Below are 21224 nucleotides of genomic sequence, written 5' to 3' on the forward strand. Positions count from 1 at the left end.
CACTGCCTGTGCACCTAAGCCTGCACAACCAAAATCCAGCTGACACAGTATTTTGAGTCATATGCTGACCTTAGTATGAAAGGGAACTTCAATTACATGTCTATTGTGTTTTCAAATATAGAAGAATGTCTTTGTGTTCAATGGATTACCCCACGGATTAAGACAAGGAAGCAGATGCTGCAAGGGCATATAGAAAGAAAGAATTTACTTTATCCCATTTTATTATAATTCAGAGTCTATTCCATGTACCAGAGCGATTAATACATAAAGTAAAAGCCCACAAATATATTAGGACCATAAGGCTTTCCCGATAGACAGAGTTACTGGTACCTACATATAATGAAACTCCCAGCACCTTCCGTGTCCCAAAAAGCAAATAGAAAGGATGGGGGAGGGAGGAGAATCATGAAGGGAAGTCTTTTTTATTTTCTTCTTTTCACGTGAAGGTTTATAATTAAAGGGGAAAGTAAATTAATTACATGAATATTAAAAGGTTACTCTTCTATTCTAACATTTGGTCACAAGTTGTCTAATGAAAAGGAATGCAGGCTGGAGGGCTGCCATGCCTTTGCTTCTTTCTGCAGAGGGCCACAGGCTGAAGCAGTGATTGTGCGTGACAGATTCTGGGAACAATGAGCCTGCGCACAGATCATCCAGATGGAGCATGCTTTTCTAAATTACACCAACAACAGGGTGGCCCACAGGCAAACAAAATAGTTAAACAATACATAATAAAGTTTTTATTTGGTATTTCCTGTGAGCCTCTGCCAGTTGCCAGGGAGTGTACTGTATTTTTCTTTTGCTGTATTAATTGTTGACCACAACTGGCAAAGACCCAACCTAGCAGGGACAGATAAGGGGGGGAAAATGGCATCTGGACACTAAAGCCTCAAGTGTACTGGGAAAAAAAAGCACAAAAAATTACAGCATATATCTGGAATTTTCCAACTAACGATGTGCGGATGTGGTAGCGCTAGGGAAAAAGAGCCAAACTGAGCCTGCTTTGTTCACTAAGAGAGGCCCCCCTGTAACATTCCTTTTAGCTGTGCATATTTTGGCTTCAGTTGTGCAGTTTTAACTATATACTGTGTATGGAGCAGTTCAGTTGTTGCTGCATGAATCTAATGATTTTGTTACAAGAAATAAAATTATGTCAATGCATATGCATTTTTGTTGTTGTGAGATGTTTAAACAGAGGCTGTGTTTTAAATGTTAAATTATAGGTGCTAAGTTTTCAGAGGGAGGGAGGGAGAAAATTCCATTAAGTACAACCCATCACAGCAACAGCTGCAAGGAGGAGATCCTCAGTAGCTGTGAATGCTGCCTTTTTAAACTAATCAATGAAATCAGTCCTTACAGTTATCTGGTTTAGGGAAAAGTCCACAATATAGCACTAACACTTGGATAGAAACAGGAGGCTGCATAAACATGCTAGTTTAATACTGTTTTTCTTTTTTTCTTTGTCTTTATAAACAGTTAAGGTATTGGCATCTTTTTAAGGAAGTTTTATACTCCTAATTTACTATACGCAATGTAGTAAGTGATTTTGTTACTACTAATACACAGCAAGCAAGAGAAGAAACAAGAACAGGTTGCTGTTATTTTCTTCTACAGGTAAAATAGCCTTGCAGATATTAAGCAGCTTCTCCAAAGAAGGTGAAAGTTGGTGTGAAGACTATCAATTTGTATAGAGAAGAGAACCAGCTGCACTAGGCAGTGACAGGGCTTACAGGTACAGCAGGTCTGTAGTTCAGTTGATGGGGAAGAAATTATTGTTATGAGCCTAAATTGTCATATATTTGTATGGCATTTTTGGATGTACTTGTACCATCTTCCAGTGGCCAGTGGCCCTTGTTGCCACAGGCTTGTTTTCACTTCCTAACTCACATGCTCTTTCTGGCCCTAAGTACTTTGTTTTTTCCTTTGTTTGTGTTTTTGGTTTTAGGGCAGATTTTTTTGTGATTGGTTTTAGCTGCAAAATATGGAAGTCATCTATTCCATTATTTCTTTGTACGTGTGCAGTTTTCTTCTGTAAGAAAAGGAAAAGTATATAAAAAAATGGAATTTCTTCACTTGGCATTATATTCATATGCACGCTGGTTATCAGCAGGGCTGAACCTAAGGATCAGTCACATAGATTTCTTCAACCTGAGCTAGTAGAATATCTAGCTGTAGTGGATGGCTGTCATAAGTAGCTGATTAAACTAGAAGAAGGCAGGATGTGTTGCCAGTGGATTTCCCAGATGCCTATTCACCTTCCAACACACAACTACTGCTATTCCTTCCTCTCAAACCTGTATTACTACCTCTCCTCCAGCCCAGTCTCCTCTGTCCACTAAATCTAGCTCCCACCCCAAATCCTCTGTGAAGTCTGACCTTCCACCAGGCTCCAGACATGCCCCTCACCAACTTCACAGTCTCCACTGCTTTCAGCTTCAGGCCATCCTCAGCAGTCCCCGTCTCCTTTAGAAGTTTTTGTCTGATCCCAGTCTCACACGCCTTACTGGTCGTTTTTCCTTCTTCTTCCCTCCACAGCTCAGTCTTCTTTCTCAGTCAGTGTCAGTTACCCCAACTCTCCACACATACTCCCACTCCCCATTGTTCTTCAACCCAGCAAGGGGATGTCTCAGTCTCTTCCCTTAATCCAGCTTTCATACTCTCTTCCCCCAGTGTGTCCAGCTATTTTCATCTCTGTGGCTGAGACTGTCAGGTTCCTCTTCAAACATGGGATAGACCATTTATAGAGTAACAGGCTTTCTGCACTCAGTCAAAACTTGAGATGCCATGATGTCCCGCTGAGCCCCCCTGGAGCTGGCCTGAAGCATGCTCGTTGAAAAACAAAACCTTCTGAAAGTGCAATCATTATGCACTAGTATAAATCCTTACTGAGCATGTGCTGTTTTTCAGATTTATGACATGGCCAAATTTGGAGCCAAGTTTTACAAGGACAGCAAAAGGCACCTCCTTGACATAAAGGCCAAGTTCCACAGCCCTTGTTCCAAAACATGAGGGCACCAGAGCTTCTCAAAGAGAAGGTCACCAGAATTTAAGACAGGCAAACCATGTATTTTTCCCTAGCCTTGCTCACGGAAACCCCTGAACAGCTTCAACTGAAATATTCCAATAAAGTTGAGTATATTCCAGAGAGATCCAGCATGGAAAATGTTATTTTAATCAGTGAAATTTTGATGAAGTTAAAAACTGCTGAAAACAGGGTCTTATACAGATAATTTCAGTAATAGGCCATGCAAGAAGCTTCAATGTATTATCGGTGTCACCTACCAGAAGGAATGTGCAGAGTTCTGAGAGACTCTCAAAGGACTCTGTTTACCTCAGTAAAAGCCAAGGTGCAAAATCACTCAGGTTTTACTAATATATGTGCTGTTTCCTATCCATTAATCCCTCCTTCATACCCATACAACCATTGTGTATCCTACCACATGTGGAAACTGATCCTTATTCACTTTAAAGACCCTCTACACATTTCCAGTCCCTAATGGCATCTATAAATGTAATTTGTTCACTGTTAGGGATGTCAGTTGGGAACAAGCTGTCGAAGAAGTGGTGTAAAAACAGTAGGTGAAGAAAAGGGTTAGATCAATGGCAGAGATGAGTATGGCTAGCTACTGATCACTGACAGGCATGAGACTCCTTAAGTCCTGCTGAAGTCAGCGAAGTTCAAGAGTAGGTCTATGCTTGGCAACATAAACATACTGATACCAAAATTCCTTTCCAAATTACAGATTCATCTTTTTCTCTCATGAAAATGAAAAATCATTTATTTGCAACCTGGTGAGCTACTATTCATCATAAAATATGTAAAACTTCACTGGAAGTTGGATTAATTAGGATAGGCTTCATTTCCCATAACTACACTGGTTCCTTCTCCAGCCAAGGACAAGGCAAGTCTTTTAAACTTTGAAAAAGAAGCTGATTTATAGATCACTTATTATGGGAGCGGTAAGTAATCTACTCTGTACTTGCCTGAGGTGTAATTGATTAAAATTACATTTGTGTCTCACATGTGAGCTACAACACATGACATTCTTGTGTACAGAGTTTCCTGGTCAACTGTCATTCATCCCAGGTCCTAGAGACAGGAAGAGCAGGATGGTTAAGAGAGGTCATCTGCAGTACTCTACATTATTTTTCAGCCTGAAGATTACATCCCAGAATTGTTTTAAGAAATACTGTGAGTCTCCACATAATTGATTTCAAGGCATGTTGCCAGACTAACACTTCAATTATTCAGAAAAAGCACTAGTGGCCTCTTTTATTGTTGCTGATAACACCTGTAACTGAAAAGATTTAAAAATTTATTCTGTTTTTTTCATTAGTTGTCCTGTTCACTTCTGTTTTCCTTCTACTGGATTATGCTAATGGTTATTTTAGTCTTGTTCCTACTTTGTTTCAAACAAGTTTCATTTTCAGATTTTCTTGCAGTAGGCCAAAACAAAACAAAGTTTTTCTGGTGTTTAAAGATGCTTTGTAAATAAAAACGCTTAAGAAGGGGTCATTTAGACCCACATTTTGTAAAAGCTTTATATTACAAAGACTAACTTGGTCTAAATTCAGCCCAAGAGTATCCTTCTAAAAACAAGCATACTGTTAGCTCTTGAAAACACTTAGTTTCTGAACCCACAATCATTAACGATTTTAAACAGCGGTAACATAGCTTCATGATATTAACCAAAAAAAAAGTATTGTAAACTAAATGAGTTCTTCGTTTGCTATCATAAAAACCTCCTTTTCATTACAGACTGCCACTTTCCTAGAAAAAATAGATAGTATTTATTAGATGGAATTGTATACTTTCTAGAAAGCATGTTATTTCTAATTTCTTGTTTCTAAAACTACTTTTTAAAATACTAACAATCAAAAACAAGGATAGCTCTAAATATAAATGATTTGACTGTCTGAAGATGTCTTCCTCTAACCACCCAGACCTTCCACTGAAATCAGTGGGAATTACCTGCATATTTGAGTTAGGTTGGAGCTTTTTATGAGATGTCCAGTTAGCTTTTTCAACACAGCCGAATAACATTAGCCTTTTCATGCATGACATTTTTTGCCTCAGAAGAATAGGTGAGGTCTTGTCAGCTTGTTCTGTACCTTCTCTATCTTTAGGTTTAGACCCTTAGACCATGCAGCAACTTTAGGGACTGTTGATCTGTGTCAATCCCAGAGCTGTTGGCACTTGGGCTTGGTTTCTCTGCAGAAGCTCTAGCTTCTAGCACTGCTTCTCTCTTCTCTCCTCCTCAGCATCCATGGAGCCACGCATTGAAGGATTTCCTGACCAGATGAGGACGTTATTTACAGGACTTCCTCTGAAAGTTCAAGGAGGGGGGTAGGATGTTGCTGTCCCTATGTGGTTGGTAATGCTGTGAAAGTTTTCTGGAGATGGCAGGCACTCTTACTCCCCTGCAGAAAATATGTAGGGAGATTTTTGCATGGAATAATTGCTTCTGAGAACAGATCTTTGTGGGGAAAAGGCATGGACAAGCATTACGATGATGATGGGGAAACACATATAGACTATGAAACTGATTATTCCAAGGTCAGCTGGTGGTAAGGTTGATGTTATCACAAGAGCTCTTGGCTCCCTCTCTGAGGCCATTAGAACATTTGCACTAGTTCTTGAATATTAGTTCCCATTTGATTTGTTCTCCCTTTTCAAGGATGGATTACATATATTGCCATAAACATTTTAAAAGGCCTTTTTTGTATGTCCATTTTTATCATTGTTATAAGGACTCCTCCTGAACAGTTAGGAGCCATGAGTGATTCAGGGAGCAGCAAAAAGGATGTGACACAGGAGGAGACCTCCTGCATGTTGTATTTTTCATTCTCAGGCAGGAGAGGGGCAAAACCTTTTGCAGTAGTAGATCTCCATTCCACACCAGGTGCTCCCTTGTGGTGTATCCCCACTGCACCAACAGCAGTTCAGCCTGTCTTCAATTTTAAGTATCATTCCTCTCCCGAGGAAACCCCAGGAGAAAGTATGGCCACTACCAGCAAACAACACTGCTACTGATTGGCCGGGGAAAACTAAAACATGTCTCTGTAAATTGGATGTTTCCTTCTCTCCCAGAGACACAGTATGCTCAGTGTTTCACAACCCCTGTGCCTGTAAACTGATGTCCATTGCCTGAAGCTGAGAATATTCACTTTGTAACATGCAGAACACAGCTAAACCCAGTTCTGGACTATTAAAAATACATCTCAGTGCCACACCTCCAACAGCAGATGCAGACTACGCTCCCTTAACCACTGCTGAAATCGGAGTCTGTCAAACATGCCTGAAGGTGGATTTGGACTCTCAGAGAAAGGGTTTCCTCTCTAAGGCCTCTATGCACACAGCATGCAAGGGGTTAACAAGGGAGCTACTTTGAAAACAGAGGCAGAAGGTCATTGGCGGCAACAGCAAAGACTCCTACAGCCTGCCATGGAGAGCCTTTCACCCAGCGTTTCCCACCCAGGGGTTTGTAAACATTGGCTCGCAGCCATGAAGTCCTACAGAACTTCTCTTTACTTTCAGCATATACATTTATACATCTTAATGGAAACTGAAGCACAGCAAGTTATTCCTGCATGTCCAGAATGAGAGAGGGAGCTTCTGTTCAAGTTGAAGAGATGAGAGAAAGAGCTATTACTCATGCTGGAATTTGAAAACATAGAGATATGCTTGTTTAGTGGTACTTCACATGTAACATAGCTGCTGTTCTCAGGCAAACTTTCTCAACTCACAGGAATGTGTAGAATGCTGTCACTTAATCAGAATCCAGAAGAGCTCTTTTATCTGCCATTTGTTAGTAACTAGCAATATTGTTCTTATCTCATTGTCCTTTAGCCTGATGCAGTGCCCTCAGACGTGAGAACTGGTAACATGAAAGCACTCATTACCTTGAACATTCTTGTTTGTATTGTCTTAAGCTATTACCCCTTCAGCTTAAATAAGATGCTTTGTATCAATTTTGAGAGAGATGAGTAATCTGTAGAAGTCTGTTCTACAACATCATTTTCACAAATAGAACATTTTATATTTTTATAAGTCTATAACCACTCTGGAATAGAGTCTTCAGTGATCTAGACTAATTCAGATCTTTTTTCATCCAACTAATACAATGCTATCTGTAATTAATTTCCCTTGGAATCTGGCTTCTCGAAAATAACATACATTAATCATACAAGCTTTAAAGTTAAAATTGGGAAATGAAGCCTAGCAAGGTCTAGTATTGGACCAACTGTAACATTCTAGTTTTCTGCTAACTCTTCAGATACTTAATATCAGTTTAGAAAATTCTGTAGCATTTATAAGTGGAGGAAATTTCCTTTTGGGTTCTTTAAAAACCTTGAGCTTCACTTTGTATTGTGAATCCTAAGTTTTGGCTAGTGAGTAGTGTATCAAGTAGCAAGGGAGGAGATGTTGCTTCTTTCTCCACAGAATAAAAGAGTGCCGTCTTCTAAAGTTTTTATGAGTCCCATCCATTAGAGTCAGAGAGATGGAATACAAGCTGCCTAGATCCACAGTAGAATCCAGCCTGGTTAATGTAATTAATGCCTGCTTTTATTTTTATCCAGTGATGGTCTAATGTAAAATGCATACACATTTCAGAGAGCAGTATCCAGAAACTCGGCTCCTCGCCCCTTCCAGCTGATTGTTCTTAAGCACTCAGCCTACTTTCAGACACAGTCTTGCCCCATGACTCATATACTCCTGGCAGAATAGTGACTTGGCTTCAGCAAAGGCAAGGAAAGAGCTGTCACCCAAAAACCCCCTAGCCTAGTGGTCAAAGTATTTTCTTGGATGTAGGAGGTGCCAGTTAAGTCCCCTTCAGGCTGAGTTTCCACTTTGAGAATAGCATAATAACATCTGTACAAGATGTTAATGTGGATGCAAACACATATTGCTGCCACCACTACTCTTAGTTACAGGCTTCACCAGGTAGGACTCCATATGGACTTCTGCTGAGAACATCCAGGTATGTAGGGTATCAGTCTGCCTAAGCATGCATCACATGCAGTAGAGCTTCAGCAGAAACATAGATGCTTGTTTCTCCAGCACAGGCCTTTCCAATGTGTGTGACCCTCTACACTTAAGACCCACAGACACTTTCAGACTAAGAAGAGGAAATTCATGAGTAAAGATGCCTACAAAGCTCATAGCCTTGAAAAGTCGGTGGATTGTGCCTGGCATTTTATTGGTCTTAATCTTACAAAGCTACTTAAATGTGAGATTCAGACAGCCTGAAGACTCACCTTAGTCTTTTGTCCTTTCTGTCCAGTCTTTGATTTGGACATGAAATTACATTCTACAGCAGGTTCTTGTCCTGCTGATATTTACTTCAAAACTCAACTCATTTCTAATGATCTGTGGTGTGCTTAAACATTTGAGTATGTATAAACACATACACCTATCTATATATTGCATCTGTATATAGAAAGTTCATATTTTCTTTTTTTTTTCTGGAAACCTGTCTATTTCCAAACATCTTTTCTCATTTGTTTTTAGAAAGAAAGATGTTTCATGAGAGGGTTTTTTCTCAAATGTAATTTCAAGGAGCCCTTGAAAGGCATTTCATAGGAGTTTCATCTCTATGGTATCATTTACATTTTTACTTACTTCAGTTTGAAGTCACACATTTGTTTAAAGCCATAGCAAAATCTACTGCATTCAATTTCAAATGCAGAACAGATTTGCAGTGTTTAGAATTGCCCAGATTCTTTATGCCATAGGTGTACGAATGTCCTGCTTCATGTCAGCCATCATGGTGATAATAGGATTGAAGTCTGCACCTTGTGAAGTAGTGAGGGCAGGTACATCCCAAGAGGAGCTTCTACTGCAGAGAAGCTGCCTTGTTTGCAACCCTGGGTTCCCTTTGGGTTTTGTTGTAACACAGGAGGTTTAACTGCAAGCCATTGCTTCACATGAGCATCACTGACAGATGTTGCTCCACCAGCCCTTTTATACACTTTACCAGACAATAAATGAAATTGGTACTTTGCCTCCAGGTCCCTACTCAAGCCTTGGTAGAGTCTGTATCACTAGGAGCACAAGTTTCCACTTCCAACAGGGGCATCATATTCCCAGTCTGCTTTGGGGAAGGAGAGCTGTGTGGCTGCATAACACTATTTCAGGTGCTGTGGGAGCTCCCACCATACCATACCATGCTGCTGGGGAAAGGTTACAGCTCAGTGCTGCTGGTAGATGAGGGCTTCTGCTGGGAGTTGATAGGACATAGAAGTGAAGAAAGCCCAAAGTTACAAGAATTTTTAACAACTGTAGCTAAAATGTAGTAGAGATATGAACTTTCTCATATGTATCAGCTTTATAAGTTATCCAGACAAATATCTTAATTTTAGATGTGCCAGAAACTTCTCTTGTCCAAATCAGACTTTCAATATAAAAGACATTTGGAGAAATTTTTTTTAATTAATTGGGACTGAGCTTATTCTACCTTCATTACACATTCTGGGTAAAGATCAGGTAAGCTCTTACTCAGCAGCTAACCCACTCATGCACACATGTCCTCTGCTCACCCTGCCGTATGTAAACAAGGTACACCTGTTTTACTTATATGCCCTGATTGCTATTTGTGTCCTTACTTTCTGTTCAGCTCTGGCCATTAACTCAAAGGACAGCATTAGTTCATAAGTTTCGTTCTCATCTGAATGAAAACAGTATCTTGTAGAAGTTGTTTGCACCAAGTTTCCCCTTTTTTACAGTCCTAAGCTGAAAAAACTTCATTTTATTCATAATAGTCTATAACAATTCAGCATCCTAACAGAATTCTGTGTTAAACTCTGACCCAGCGGTTACATCTGCCTCAAAATGGTATAGAGTATTTCTTTTTGAGAGTGACTCATTTGTTCAGCTCAATTTCGATGGTCATATTTCATTAAAAACTTTTACATTCCATCTTCTTTCTCATCTAGAAGCAGCTGTAGAGTCCAGGGTAAGGCCTCTCACCTAGAGAACTGGCAGTATTTAATCCGTTCTTTGGGGCAGTATTTATTTTGGGCATCGTCTCCTTCTGTTAAGCATGGTTTGAAACAGAAGTGGGCCTAAGCTCCATGGAAGAGAGGTCTGTGGTGGCCTTTATGGTTTTGCTTTATTTAGTTTTTTTCTGTTCAGAACCGAAGTCTAACACAGCACCCCAGGAAGTGGGGAAACTTTTTTCTATTAACCAGACTCTGGTTTTCTAGTAGCAATGGAAAGCTGGTCTTCATTATAAAGCCAACCTGTAAGTGGTAAGGCTCAGATTCTCTAGTCTGATGAACTTGGGAAGATACAGTCACAAGGGCAGTTTCTGGGGCTCTCAGCATGGAGTCAACCATGGTTTGGTCCTTGGCACAAGTTAGAGCTACATGTTCTCCTTCTCCCAGGAACTGGGCATAAGTGATGTGAGAGACTGTAGAAGAGCTGGGTGCCACCCAGTGGGAATATGTAGGGTGCTAGATGAGTTGCTTTTGTGGCTACCTAAAGATGTAGAGTAGAGCAAAGCAACTGGAACAAGGCCCAAGATCTGGTACTAGAAATTATGACTGTTCCTCAGCTAGCTAATGCCAGCAGGTGACTGAGCAAGTGGAAATGTGCCAAATTGCTGCAGCCAGATCCAGAACAAGACCTGTATTCCAAGGCAGAGTCACAGGCTGCCACCTTTTTAATGCTTTGTTTCTTTTGGTATTGTGGAAGGAAATCTCTTCTTTCTTATAGTAGATGTTTGACTGGATCAGCATAAGAAGCCAATGGTGCTTATTTCTTTCTGCCTTTGTGTTTTTTTCAGCTATGAGATAGATTATTAGAAATTGCTGTTTCAGCCTACAAATTTTGTCTGATTATGGAGTCTTGGAGCATGACTGAAGAATGGCTACTTTCTTTTAAAGCCTGTCACTCTCAGTGTTGTCAAGTGTCTCTATATGTAAATACATTGCAATATCAGCACAAGACTCACTGCATGCAAAGGTGACTACTTCTGTGAAGAACTGAGCTGTCCCATATTCCACAGGAGGCTGCTCTGCAGCTCAGAGATTAGGGCATCATGATTTTGATTTTAATACACAACAAGCCCTGGCAAGTCTCTGACTTTCATGAGCTCTGGATCAGGTACGACAGTGTTGCTGATATTTTTGCTTGTTTCTTTTCATATAAACATAAAACACTCCTCAAGTGAAGTTTCAGGTAGTCTCTCAGAAATGTTCTCTGTATGGTGCCAGTAAAGAATTCTATGAAATATTCTGCTTAATGGAAATATATTTCCTTGTATTAGTTTTGAGGTAAGTTCTGAATTATCACTAATGGTTGAAAGTATTATGTCATCTTAAGAGCCAGTTTTCCTTTCTGGTAGCTATTGCACACAGCTGCTTAGTGCACAGAGACTTTTAAGGTAAAAACACTGAATGTAGGTAAAGTATCTTCTGCTAGTGTTTATATACACACCCCTGATGTGCAAAGATGTGTGCACACATGCGCGCAAACACTCACGCACGCATTCCCTCCTACTGACAACGGATGTACCTAGAAATATTCTTCAGCCGCACCATCACAGTGGGTTACGTGGTTCTTCCTAGAAATAAAAAAAGCAAAATTCTGATTAGTTTTGTGTGTATAAACCACAAAAGAAATGAATGGCTTCTTTATTTGTCAAGTTATGTTACAGTAGATGCTAAATCTTGCTTTCCTCAAAGCACAAACATTTATCATCAAAAAGAGGAGATCACTTTCTAAAATAACAACTTGATAGTGGGTGGTACATGTGATCAGGATTTGTGTCTTCTATAAATAGAAAATTTTTTGCTTGATGATTTAACTAACGAAATAATAACAACAATCCTTCCATTTTTCACAAAGCAGTTAATCAAGCTTGTGCCTAAAATGGAGACAAATATGAATAAAGAGATAAAATTGATGTTACCATGTGCACTTCATGAGACCCATAGCACTTGAAAGGATGTCATTTTTATATATACTAGACCTTTTGTCAAGAAATACAGTGCTTTCTAAAAGCCACCGGGCTAGTTTGGTACAATTTTACTTTAAAAGGGAAACTATTTTAATATTTCTGTAAACAGACAAAATGTAATCATCTTTCTCTAAGAAAGAAAGGTTCTCTTCAGCCATACCTATCTCTGCAATGGAAATGAAAACAGTTACATAATAGCGGAAGAACCACTACTCAAAAAAGAGATTAAACAAATATAATTATTCAGCCTGATATTATCCCTGGAAACTAAAGCACATTGTATAATGTAGTGATTATTACCTTCTCCATCACAGTTAGAAATAATGATAGGTCTTCAGAGATAGATTAAAGAGAGTGCTAGGCTGACTTTATAAATGCAGAATGCTCAGCAAATGATTTAAGGAGAGTGATGGGAAAATACAGTAAGACAGCCCCCAGCAAGTGAAGCAGACACAGTCCGCCACCAAACCAGGGATGAAAAATATGTTCAAGTCATTGTACAAAGGCTATGCTAAAAAGCCTATGCTACCACCACCTATCTTGGCCTTATTACACTTTCTGGACAAGCGGGTTTTGGAAGGGCTCTCTCCCTGTACTGGATGTTGCTGTGCAAGGTGCTGCAGGGTGCAATGAGGTATCATCCCTCTCCCCTTCCTCATCTTTTCTCTCCTTGCTCCCCCCTCCAGCATACCTCAGACTACCCCTTCCCTTGTCTCCTGGGACTCACACACACACACACAAAGTTTTCCTATATGGCATAGGTATGCTCTGCTCCTGCAGGTCTTTGGGGTGTCCCTGCAGGGCATGGAAGTGGAAAGGGAGGTCAGGAATGTCCACACTGCTGGAATGGAGCAGCTAGGGGTGATTCAGTGCACAAGGGGGCTGAAGATGGATGAAGGTCTGCCCGCGCAGTGCAGAGCAGGGCCGCCTTGGGCTGCTCAGGGAGGCTCAGAGCAGCATGCAGGGCAAGTGTCAGAGCCCGTGATCCTGCAGAAATGCCATCACCTCATAACTTAGTGTCACCTACCCTCTGAATTGCCACTTCTACCCTGCTCAATCCTGGTTGTCAGTCACTATTCCAAACTGCAGGCAGTGAAACATTATTAGACAATTTCTTTCTTTTCCTAAGCAATTTTTAATATTACTTTGACTTCATTTTAAGTAATGTTGCACTGTCAGACCAGTGAGCCATTTTTAAGCATATTCATTTAAGAAATTACATTTCTTCTTTTCAGACTCTGTGGAGATTCAGTGAGATGTTTCTAGCAAGCAAGAGGGAGGTGTATTAGGGAGAGTCTCCCTGCAGTGGAGATTGAAGCCAGGCTTCAATCAATATGCAAGCCCAGATTTTTAGCCGTCTGTAATTCTGTCCTCTCCAACTAGTCTGTGGTGAATGTGTCAGGCTTAGTCATACAGCTGAGAAGAAATTTTCTACAAAGCTTGAAGAAAATTCTGCAAGTCCTTTTTGAGTCCCAGACCTGAAGAAGAAGCCATGCAGTAGCAGCTCCATAGTGAAGTTGGAAAGTTTACACTTTGAATCCTCCTGAACAGTTTGAAGCGATAGATTTTTTGTGAAGTTGGGAGACCATGAAGCGACACTAAAGACCAATATTCTACATAGTGCACCATATACTCTATAGCTATATTCCCTCATTTTTACTCAAAAAGAAAGGACAAAAATAAATGAAAAAGAGTCAAAAAGATGCCTGAAAGATAATATAAGATAATATGAAAGCCCTGCTAGGGACAACTTAACAAAATAGCTGAGTTTAAGAACCATGTTAAGGAACTTTAAAAAAAAAAATTACAAATAATCTTTCATGAGGTTGAAATGCTTTAAGCAATGAAATGATCCAGTGTCTAATGGCAAATATAATTAACAAAATCAGCACCAAAAAAGTACAGTAGAAACCACAATTACAAAAGCAAAAGATTTGGAAGAAGAATTTTATTTGGATTCAAGCATACTTTTTATGAATTTAAGCATCCTGCTAATTGCTTTTGTGGCATGATTTCTATGAAAGCTAATATTTTAAAAGATTTTATAGGGCTCTTCAAAGTCCCCTCAGAACTAATTAGAGTAAAATTAATCTCATCCAGCTTTAGATGTCTAAAAGGAAGATGTCTACATGTGGGCCAGTCAGATTCTCCTCATAGATAGTAAGCAGTTGCAGCATGTGTTCATCTGAGCTGTACAACACATGATAAAATAAGATCAGTTGCTGGGTGAGATGAGGAGTGGGCCATGCCTCCCCCACCCCATTGCCCTCCTGGAGCCCCCTCTGAATCAGTGGAGATGAGGGAAGCATAGCAAAGTGCCTTCTCTGTGGAGTGAAAGGAAGACCCAGGGCCACAGCGTGACTCACTGACTAGTAGATTAAAGAGTGCCAGGAAACATCCGTGGGTACTGGAGCTCAATTGTCTATACTGTTAAATTATTAGAATAGTTCCTGGCATGGTTTTGAGTTATGCCAACCAGCCTTTCCCCAGTCGGTTCCTAGGCACAGTTAAGCATGGACCAAAGACTATTCCCAATAAGCAGTTTGCATGCGGTCACCTTTTTTGGGAGGCTGAGAATTTAGTAATATGGACATAGGCCACTCTGTGCCTGTTGGTCTTGGTGCCAAAGGAACATTTCCTGTCCCATTTAATTTCCTAGCACAGACATAGCTGCTGTGTTACAGTCTGATCCCTGCTTTGTTCCTGTAGCTGTGCAACTGGGCATTGGTCTGTACTTAAAGTCTGTGGCAAACCGAAATGTAGTCTTTTGTGTCTATGTTACTCAACCCCATCCTTAAACCTCTGTTTGTCTTTGTCTTTTTTGAACGGTATGCTATTCAGACAGCAACTATATTTGGAAAAGGAAAGATGGAAATTAAATGAGACTGACAGAATGCCTAGATCTTCTGTTTGCATTGCTAGTGAGCAGATACTTACCACCAATTTGATTTTTCATCAGAAACACGTACCATGAAGTGCAGCATTGAAACTCCTGGGGCTAGATGGTCCCAGATAGCAACATCTGTCAGGTATAATAAGGCAGAAAGCTTTATTTCAAAATAAAGTTCTCTTTCTTCTTCTGACTCTAAATGCAGATCTCCCCTTGTTTCTCACTGAGCACATTTCCTTCTTTAGGGGGTCAGACACAGCCTTGGTAGACTTTTGCAGATGTTCTTCTCCTTTCTAATGCCTCTCAGATGCGCATTTCATCCTAAAGTGCTGCCTAAATCTATTGGCATTTAAATTGTTAGAAACAGTGATCTGCAGCTACTGGTATCATTCTTATCTGATATCATCCCATCTTATCTGGGTAGTGGAAACATAAAATGTGCACTGGAAGAGGAGCATAGTTACTCCTTTAAGTACATACTCCTTCCAGTGTATGATTTATTCTCAATCTTTTTGTATGTAGCTTAATCTATGAAACAAAAATGTCATAGGGTATCCTCAGCGCAGGCAGAGTGGGCTGAGAAGCTAAAGGGGGAAAAGGAGCTAATGTGGCCCAGGAGCATTTGGAGGCTGTTGGAAGAAGAGAGGACAGGGTGTGAAATTTGGGGGAGTTTGAGGGTGCAAGGGAGCAGACGGGGAACATGTGGGAAGTCAGAGCACATGGGATGTGGCAGGGCAGCAGGCTGTGTCCAGCCAGGCATTTGCACATGAGCAGCAGTGGGCAAGGTATGTTCAGTGACGCTCTCACAGGGGCCACTGGCAAGTGGCAGAAAGGCAGAGGCAGGGGAGAGGAGGCAGGATGCCGGGGGACAGCTCGGGGCAACCTGGCTGGTGTAAGAGAGGAGCTAAAGAGACCAGGCAGGGTGAGGAGAAGCGAGGAGGAGGCAAAGGAGGGAAGTTTTTTAGATGAGAGGACTAAAATGCAACATGGTCACTAAAGCCTAAATCTCCAAAGTATTTAGGAGTCTTGTGCTGAATTTAGGATCTCTGTCAGCATGTGAGCATGAACCCCTTTTCCTACAGAGCAATCGCTATGTGCCACATTACGTGTGCGTCAGATTTTCAGGAGAGGCAGAATCTAAGTGAAATGTACTGATGGACGTGCTTGCTTTTTTCATCCTAAAAATGGGACTTTATCAAGCAACTCTTTATCAAGGGCTCTATCTCTCAGGGAGAGCCTGTCTCACTGGTGGGATGGCTTACCTAAGCAAAGCATTTTTTTCATTCTAAGTCAGAGCTGTGCTAAAGAGGAAGTGATGATCTAGTTGTTCAGCCTCACCATATCCTGTGTTCAGAATAATTTTCATTTCTACTTATCTGCAAATGTTAATGGAATGTCCACAAATATTTTCTTGGTTTCTATGGTAAGAGAAAGAGAGTGTGAAACTCTGTGTCAAAACCACTGCATCATCTGCATCATCCTGTGCTTTTCAGGAGAAGACCCTGACCACTAGAGGAGTCATCTGTGGCATTACTTGTGTGCAAACTGACATTTAGTACATTTTGATCCCTTTCAGGTTCACATTTTGAAACACAGACTTGCATATTATAAACCATAAAGGTTACTTGGTCACTTCTACAATTACACAGTAATGACAGAGTATATCAAAACAGCTCAACACAGATTACTTCCTCTCTGACTATAAAGCAATCAGGCATTTGCTGGAATTTAACTGTAAGACTTTGGAAATAATTTTTTTTTTTAAGGGCTAAGTTTCCAAATTACTCAGAAGTAAAATCTCCCAGTCCCCTGCGTATGCATGCATGGAGCGTAGCAGGGTGCAAATGCTTGGGGAACTGTGCCAGTAAGTGGTCACGTGGGAGAAGCAGCTAACACGCTGTACGCTTCCGCAGCTTTCTGAAAACAGCACTGTTCCCCCTGAGCAAGCACCCAGGGACCAACTACGAGCTGCGACACTTCTCTCAGGAAAGGAGCAGCTGCCCTGTGCCGCATTTCCCTGGAAAAGGGACTTCAGTTCGGGGCATACTTTGTCAGAATTATTCAAACTGTCTCGTAACCATGCATCCCGCAGTCCTTTGCCTGTGAGAGTGCAGAACCCTAATGTAGCAGGGCTGGTGGGATTGGGAAAAATAAAGTACTCTTTCACTCTGTGTGAGAAGAGCAGTGTGGATCTCAAACCAGGAATTGTGAGGTTTGGTGGTATTCCTGCAGATCAGAGGTCACACAGCTCTTGCTCCTAACACTGTACCCAGCCACTGACAAACAAGAATGGGTTGAAATTGTTCTATCTAATTTCTCAAAGCACAGTTTCTTCAATAAGCTTTTCCACAGATGTACTGGGAGAATAAAAGTGCAGTTCAGTTTGAGAGGTATATCTGCATCAGGAAAAATATGTATGTGTTTTAGGAGGAATTCTCTCTGACTCAAATAGGGCAGCTCCAGTAAAAATGCCTGACCTTCAGTTACATTTGTCTTATTTCCCTGGAGTGAATCCCTGAATAAACTCTTCTGGTTTTTATAGAGAGAAATATTTTGGAAAAGCATCATTGGTATGGTACAAAATCAGGAACAAGACAAATGGAGTTAAATAATGCCCAACTTCCACACAGGAATCTGTTTCTGTGAACAGGTATCTGGAATTATAGCTTGCCAGTGCAGTACTTTGCACTGTGTTATTGAACTGTTTCAAAGACAAATTTTATGAATAGAGATCAAAGTGTTTAAGAGGACTGTTAGCAAATATGACCACTTGTGCAAATATCCGTGAACCTCCCTTCAATAGCCATTCAGTAGTTCCAAAGGCTGTCAGGGCATGTAATGATTGTAATTAATGTTGTATTTGCTTTTGTTTCAGCTGGCTTTGACCAGCAAATTCAGCTGATTACTTCCATTGTTATTTTTGCTTAGAAGACAATTATATTGTTATCATTTAAAAAACCCCACTCTTCTTACACATTTCTTTGTACTGGTCTTGAAATTCAGAACTCACTATCCTAGTTAATATAATTTTTAAAGTTATTTTTATTCTTATCCTTGCACTTGTTTCTTTCCAGTGTTTTTGCTTTGTTTCATGCTCCTCCTGAATGCTGCATCTCCCACCTTTGTGTTTGCTGGAGAAACAAACCAATAATTGTTGAGACCCTTCCTGCCCCCAGATTAACAGTCAGACATTTAAATTATAGCACGCACTAAGAAAATGTTGGTATTTAGCTGATGATCATGTGTTGTTATGGCTGGATTATAACTGTATTCAGGAGCAGGATACTCCTGTGTCTCTGAGATTATATTCTAACAACATAATAGCTCACGCAGGACTCTGAAGAAACTCCTTGTGTTCTTCTGTAAATATACTGCAGATACAGTCAGCCTCATCTGTATTTGGTCTACTGTGGGAAACAAAAGGATAAATATAAACTGTCCCATCTCTGTTGTGGGTCCAATGTGGAGGACTCATCAAAGTACATGGATGGAGCAGTGCCAGTAAAATTCCCACTGGGTCTCTACAACATGTTGCGACATGACCACCAGCACAAGAACAACCTAAAAGCAGACGCTTTATGTGGCATATGTCCTTGGGAAAGAGTGTATCATTTGAAAATAAATTGTGAGAGAAGTTAGTGCTGGTCTACCAGCAGCACGTGGGCAGAGACAGCCACACAACTATAAAGGTCAGGAATCTGCCAAGGATCCCTGTGCTGTGTTGCTCAGTTGAAAACTGACAGTTTAAGGTACCTCTGTGTGTGAGGAAACTACAGTGGACAGCACTGAATGCCTTTGGTAAGGGACAGCTTTGAGGAGGGTTTGACTTAATCTGTATCCAACTGATTAAAAAAAAAAAAAAATGTATATTTTCTTCAGTTTCTTCAGAGAGAACTTTTGAGACAGGTCATACATGTTTACCCAGCTTGGTCCATACACTTGAGCTAACCCCATCTCTTTTACCAAAAATAATACATAAACTATGAAGGGCTTAGGACAGACATGGGTTACAGGTTCTAATTTGTTCTATGGGTAAACCCACAGTATTCCCTAGCTGATTTGCTTCCAGTTTGGCTCTGGTGACTACATCTGAGGGTCTACAAAAATTGTTCAAGAAAAGGAGGCCTTGTTCAATAGACTAACGTTTGCCCTACGGAAAGTCCAAATCTCCACTGGAAAGTGTTTAGGGTCTGTAAATTGCAAAAGCTTCAAAGAGTTGTTCTGGTAGTGTGCTGTGATACTGTTGTTTTACACCAATGCTGCACTCTGATACTGTATTGTTGTTGTACCCTGAACTGCACTGTTCTTGACAAGAAGTGGTCTCATTTCTCGACTCATCATCACTACAGCTATCCATACTGAGATTTCCCATACAGGACCCTTTTCTACGCACTGGCCAAATCAGTTTGCCCTAACCTGTGAGATTTTACAATTTGGATTAAACTAAATGGGAGCTGTATAAACAACACTTACAAAGTTGTAATTCTGTAGCTGAGCTGTCTCTTATGTTCCTTTTTGTTTTACAGGTTGTTACTTTGTGGTATAGAGCTCCTGAAGTTTTGCTTCAGTCCAGCTATGCAACACCAGTTGATCTTTGGAGTGTTGGCTGCATATTTGCAGAAATGTTCCGCCGAAAGTAAGAAATACAGTTTTATTTTCCTCATGTTTTTCATATGAAATTTGAAAAAAATGTGCAGTAATGTCTGGTACAATACACTGGATCATGTTTATATTGGAAAGGCCTGACAGGATGTTTTATTTGCAGCTCAAAATGTAAATACCCATTGTGAATTCATACTTGCTGCCATCTTGGAGTCTTTCTTTTTTTGATGGGAGTCTGCCTCAGCTCTTGGTAAAGCCTGTATGAGCATTGTTGTATTCCTGTTACACCTGAATCCAAATGCAGATAAAAGTGGGCTAGAGAGGCTGTTGATCAGTTTGAGTAAAGCTGGATTCTGGAAAGGATTTACCCTGAGGAAGGCAGGGCATGGTGGTCAGCAGAGTCTTCTTGCTCTGGAGTTCATGCATTGGAGCATCAGGTGTTAGCTTGTAGTCCCCTCTTGGCACATTTGAGATCTCAGAAGTCACTGTAAAGTTGATTTCTAGAGGTAGGAAACAGAGGTAGGATTTTTTTAAGGATAAACTATTTAGCCTGAGTGTAGGGTAACAGAGATGTTAAATGTAGTCCTAAAAAAGGTAAAAGACTTTTTTTTTTTTTTTTTTTTTTTTTTTTTGGCTGGTTCACTTAAATTGGCTATCAGAACTACCTTGTTACAAAATATTACAGCTGGATGCAGATGAGTTGTGAATGCGAGAGGAACACTTGTGTACTGATCTTTCCCCATGGAAGGACACTAATATGGAGGTTGTACCATACAGGGTGCGGAGAGGTACACAGCCCCAAGAACCTTAGCAAGGTAAAACTGTCTCAATATTAACCCAATCACATGCATTTTGGTTGAGCTTACTGCAAAAAAAGTGAATATTGTCATCACCTGGGTGATCTCCATGTAGAAACTGTATAGCATTTTGTAACATCCACTGTGAAATCAAAGAATATACATAAAGAAAACATGAAAGAAAATGACACACTGGGCAGCCTAAAAAGCAAAATCAGTATAATTTACAAGAAGAAGCCATGCTGCAAGGGCCTTGAGAAACAACTATTTAATTTATACAATGTGAAGTTCAAAATACTAGTTGAAGTCTTGCAAAATAACTTTGGGATTCTACTACTTATTAATGTTAGTATATGGAAAAATCATTTTTCTTGGGCTTCTTGCCTGGTCAAATGGCCTGGGTAGAATTATTATACTCCACCCTCTCTGTCTCTGACTCAGAAATGAGGTCAGAAAATGAGAAAAAAAAAAAGAATGTGGATTTTAGGAGTATCAATTAAACCCTTCATGGCAAAGTTTTGAAGATTTAGTCTTATCCCATTTACTGCCAGGTTCACAATAGCATTAGGCCATTGATATTTTTTCTGATTTAAATAGCAGAGTCAACAACTTCATCTGCAATAAGAGTGATAGAGGACAAACAACTGAATGCAGAACTTTGTTACATGCTCAAAACTCTCATTTTTTTTTCCTCATTTAATTTGCAGTCTTCTGACAGATAAGAAATATTGCCATATGCAAGCACCACCAACTTAATTTTATTTTTCTTTTTATGATGTATGAGCCTCACTGACTCTCCAAATCCAACACAGTACATTGAGTTAGGGACAGTTTAATTTTCTACTTGTTTATAAATACAAATATTACATTAATATTACAAAATCAGAGTTGTTTTGTGTTGGGTTTTTTTAACGAGAATAAGATCTGACTTGAAGCAGAGTTTGATAAAACCAGGACTTCTATTATTCTTGC

At 40.2% G+C, this 21224-nt stretch overlaps 1 protein-coding gene across 2 annotated transcripts in view; it reads left to right on the forward strand.

The window, feature by feature from the left end:
- Nucleotides 1-21224, forward strand: part of CDK6 (cyclin dependent kinase 6) — a 140253-nt gene that overhangs the window by 77288 nt on the left and 41741 nt on the right. For both annotated transcript variants that reach the window (XM_049798584.1, XM_049798583.1), the window contains exon 5: nt 19380-19489. In XM_049798584.1, the coding sequence (XP_049654541.1) occupies nt 19380-19489 (110 nt within the window). The remainder of the gene's footprint in view (nt 1-19379; nt 19490-21224) is intronic.

This window comes from Accipiter gentilis, chromosome 4, assembly GCF_929443795.1.
Source record: "Accipiter gentilis chromosome 4, bAccGen1.1, whole genome shotgun sequence".
Classification (NCBI taxonomy): Eukaryota; Metazoa; Chordata; class Aves; order Accipitriformes; family Accipitridae; genus Astur; species Astur gentilis.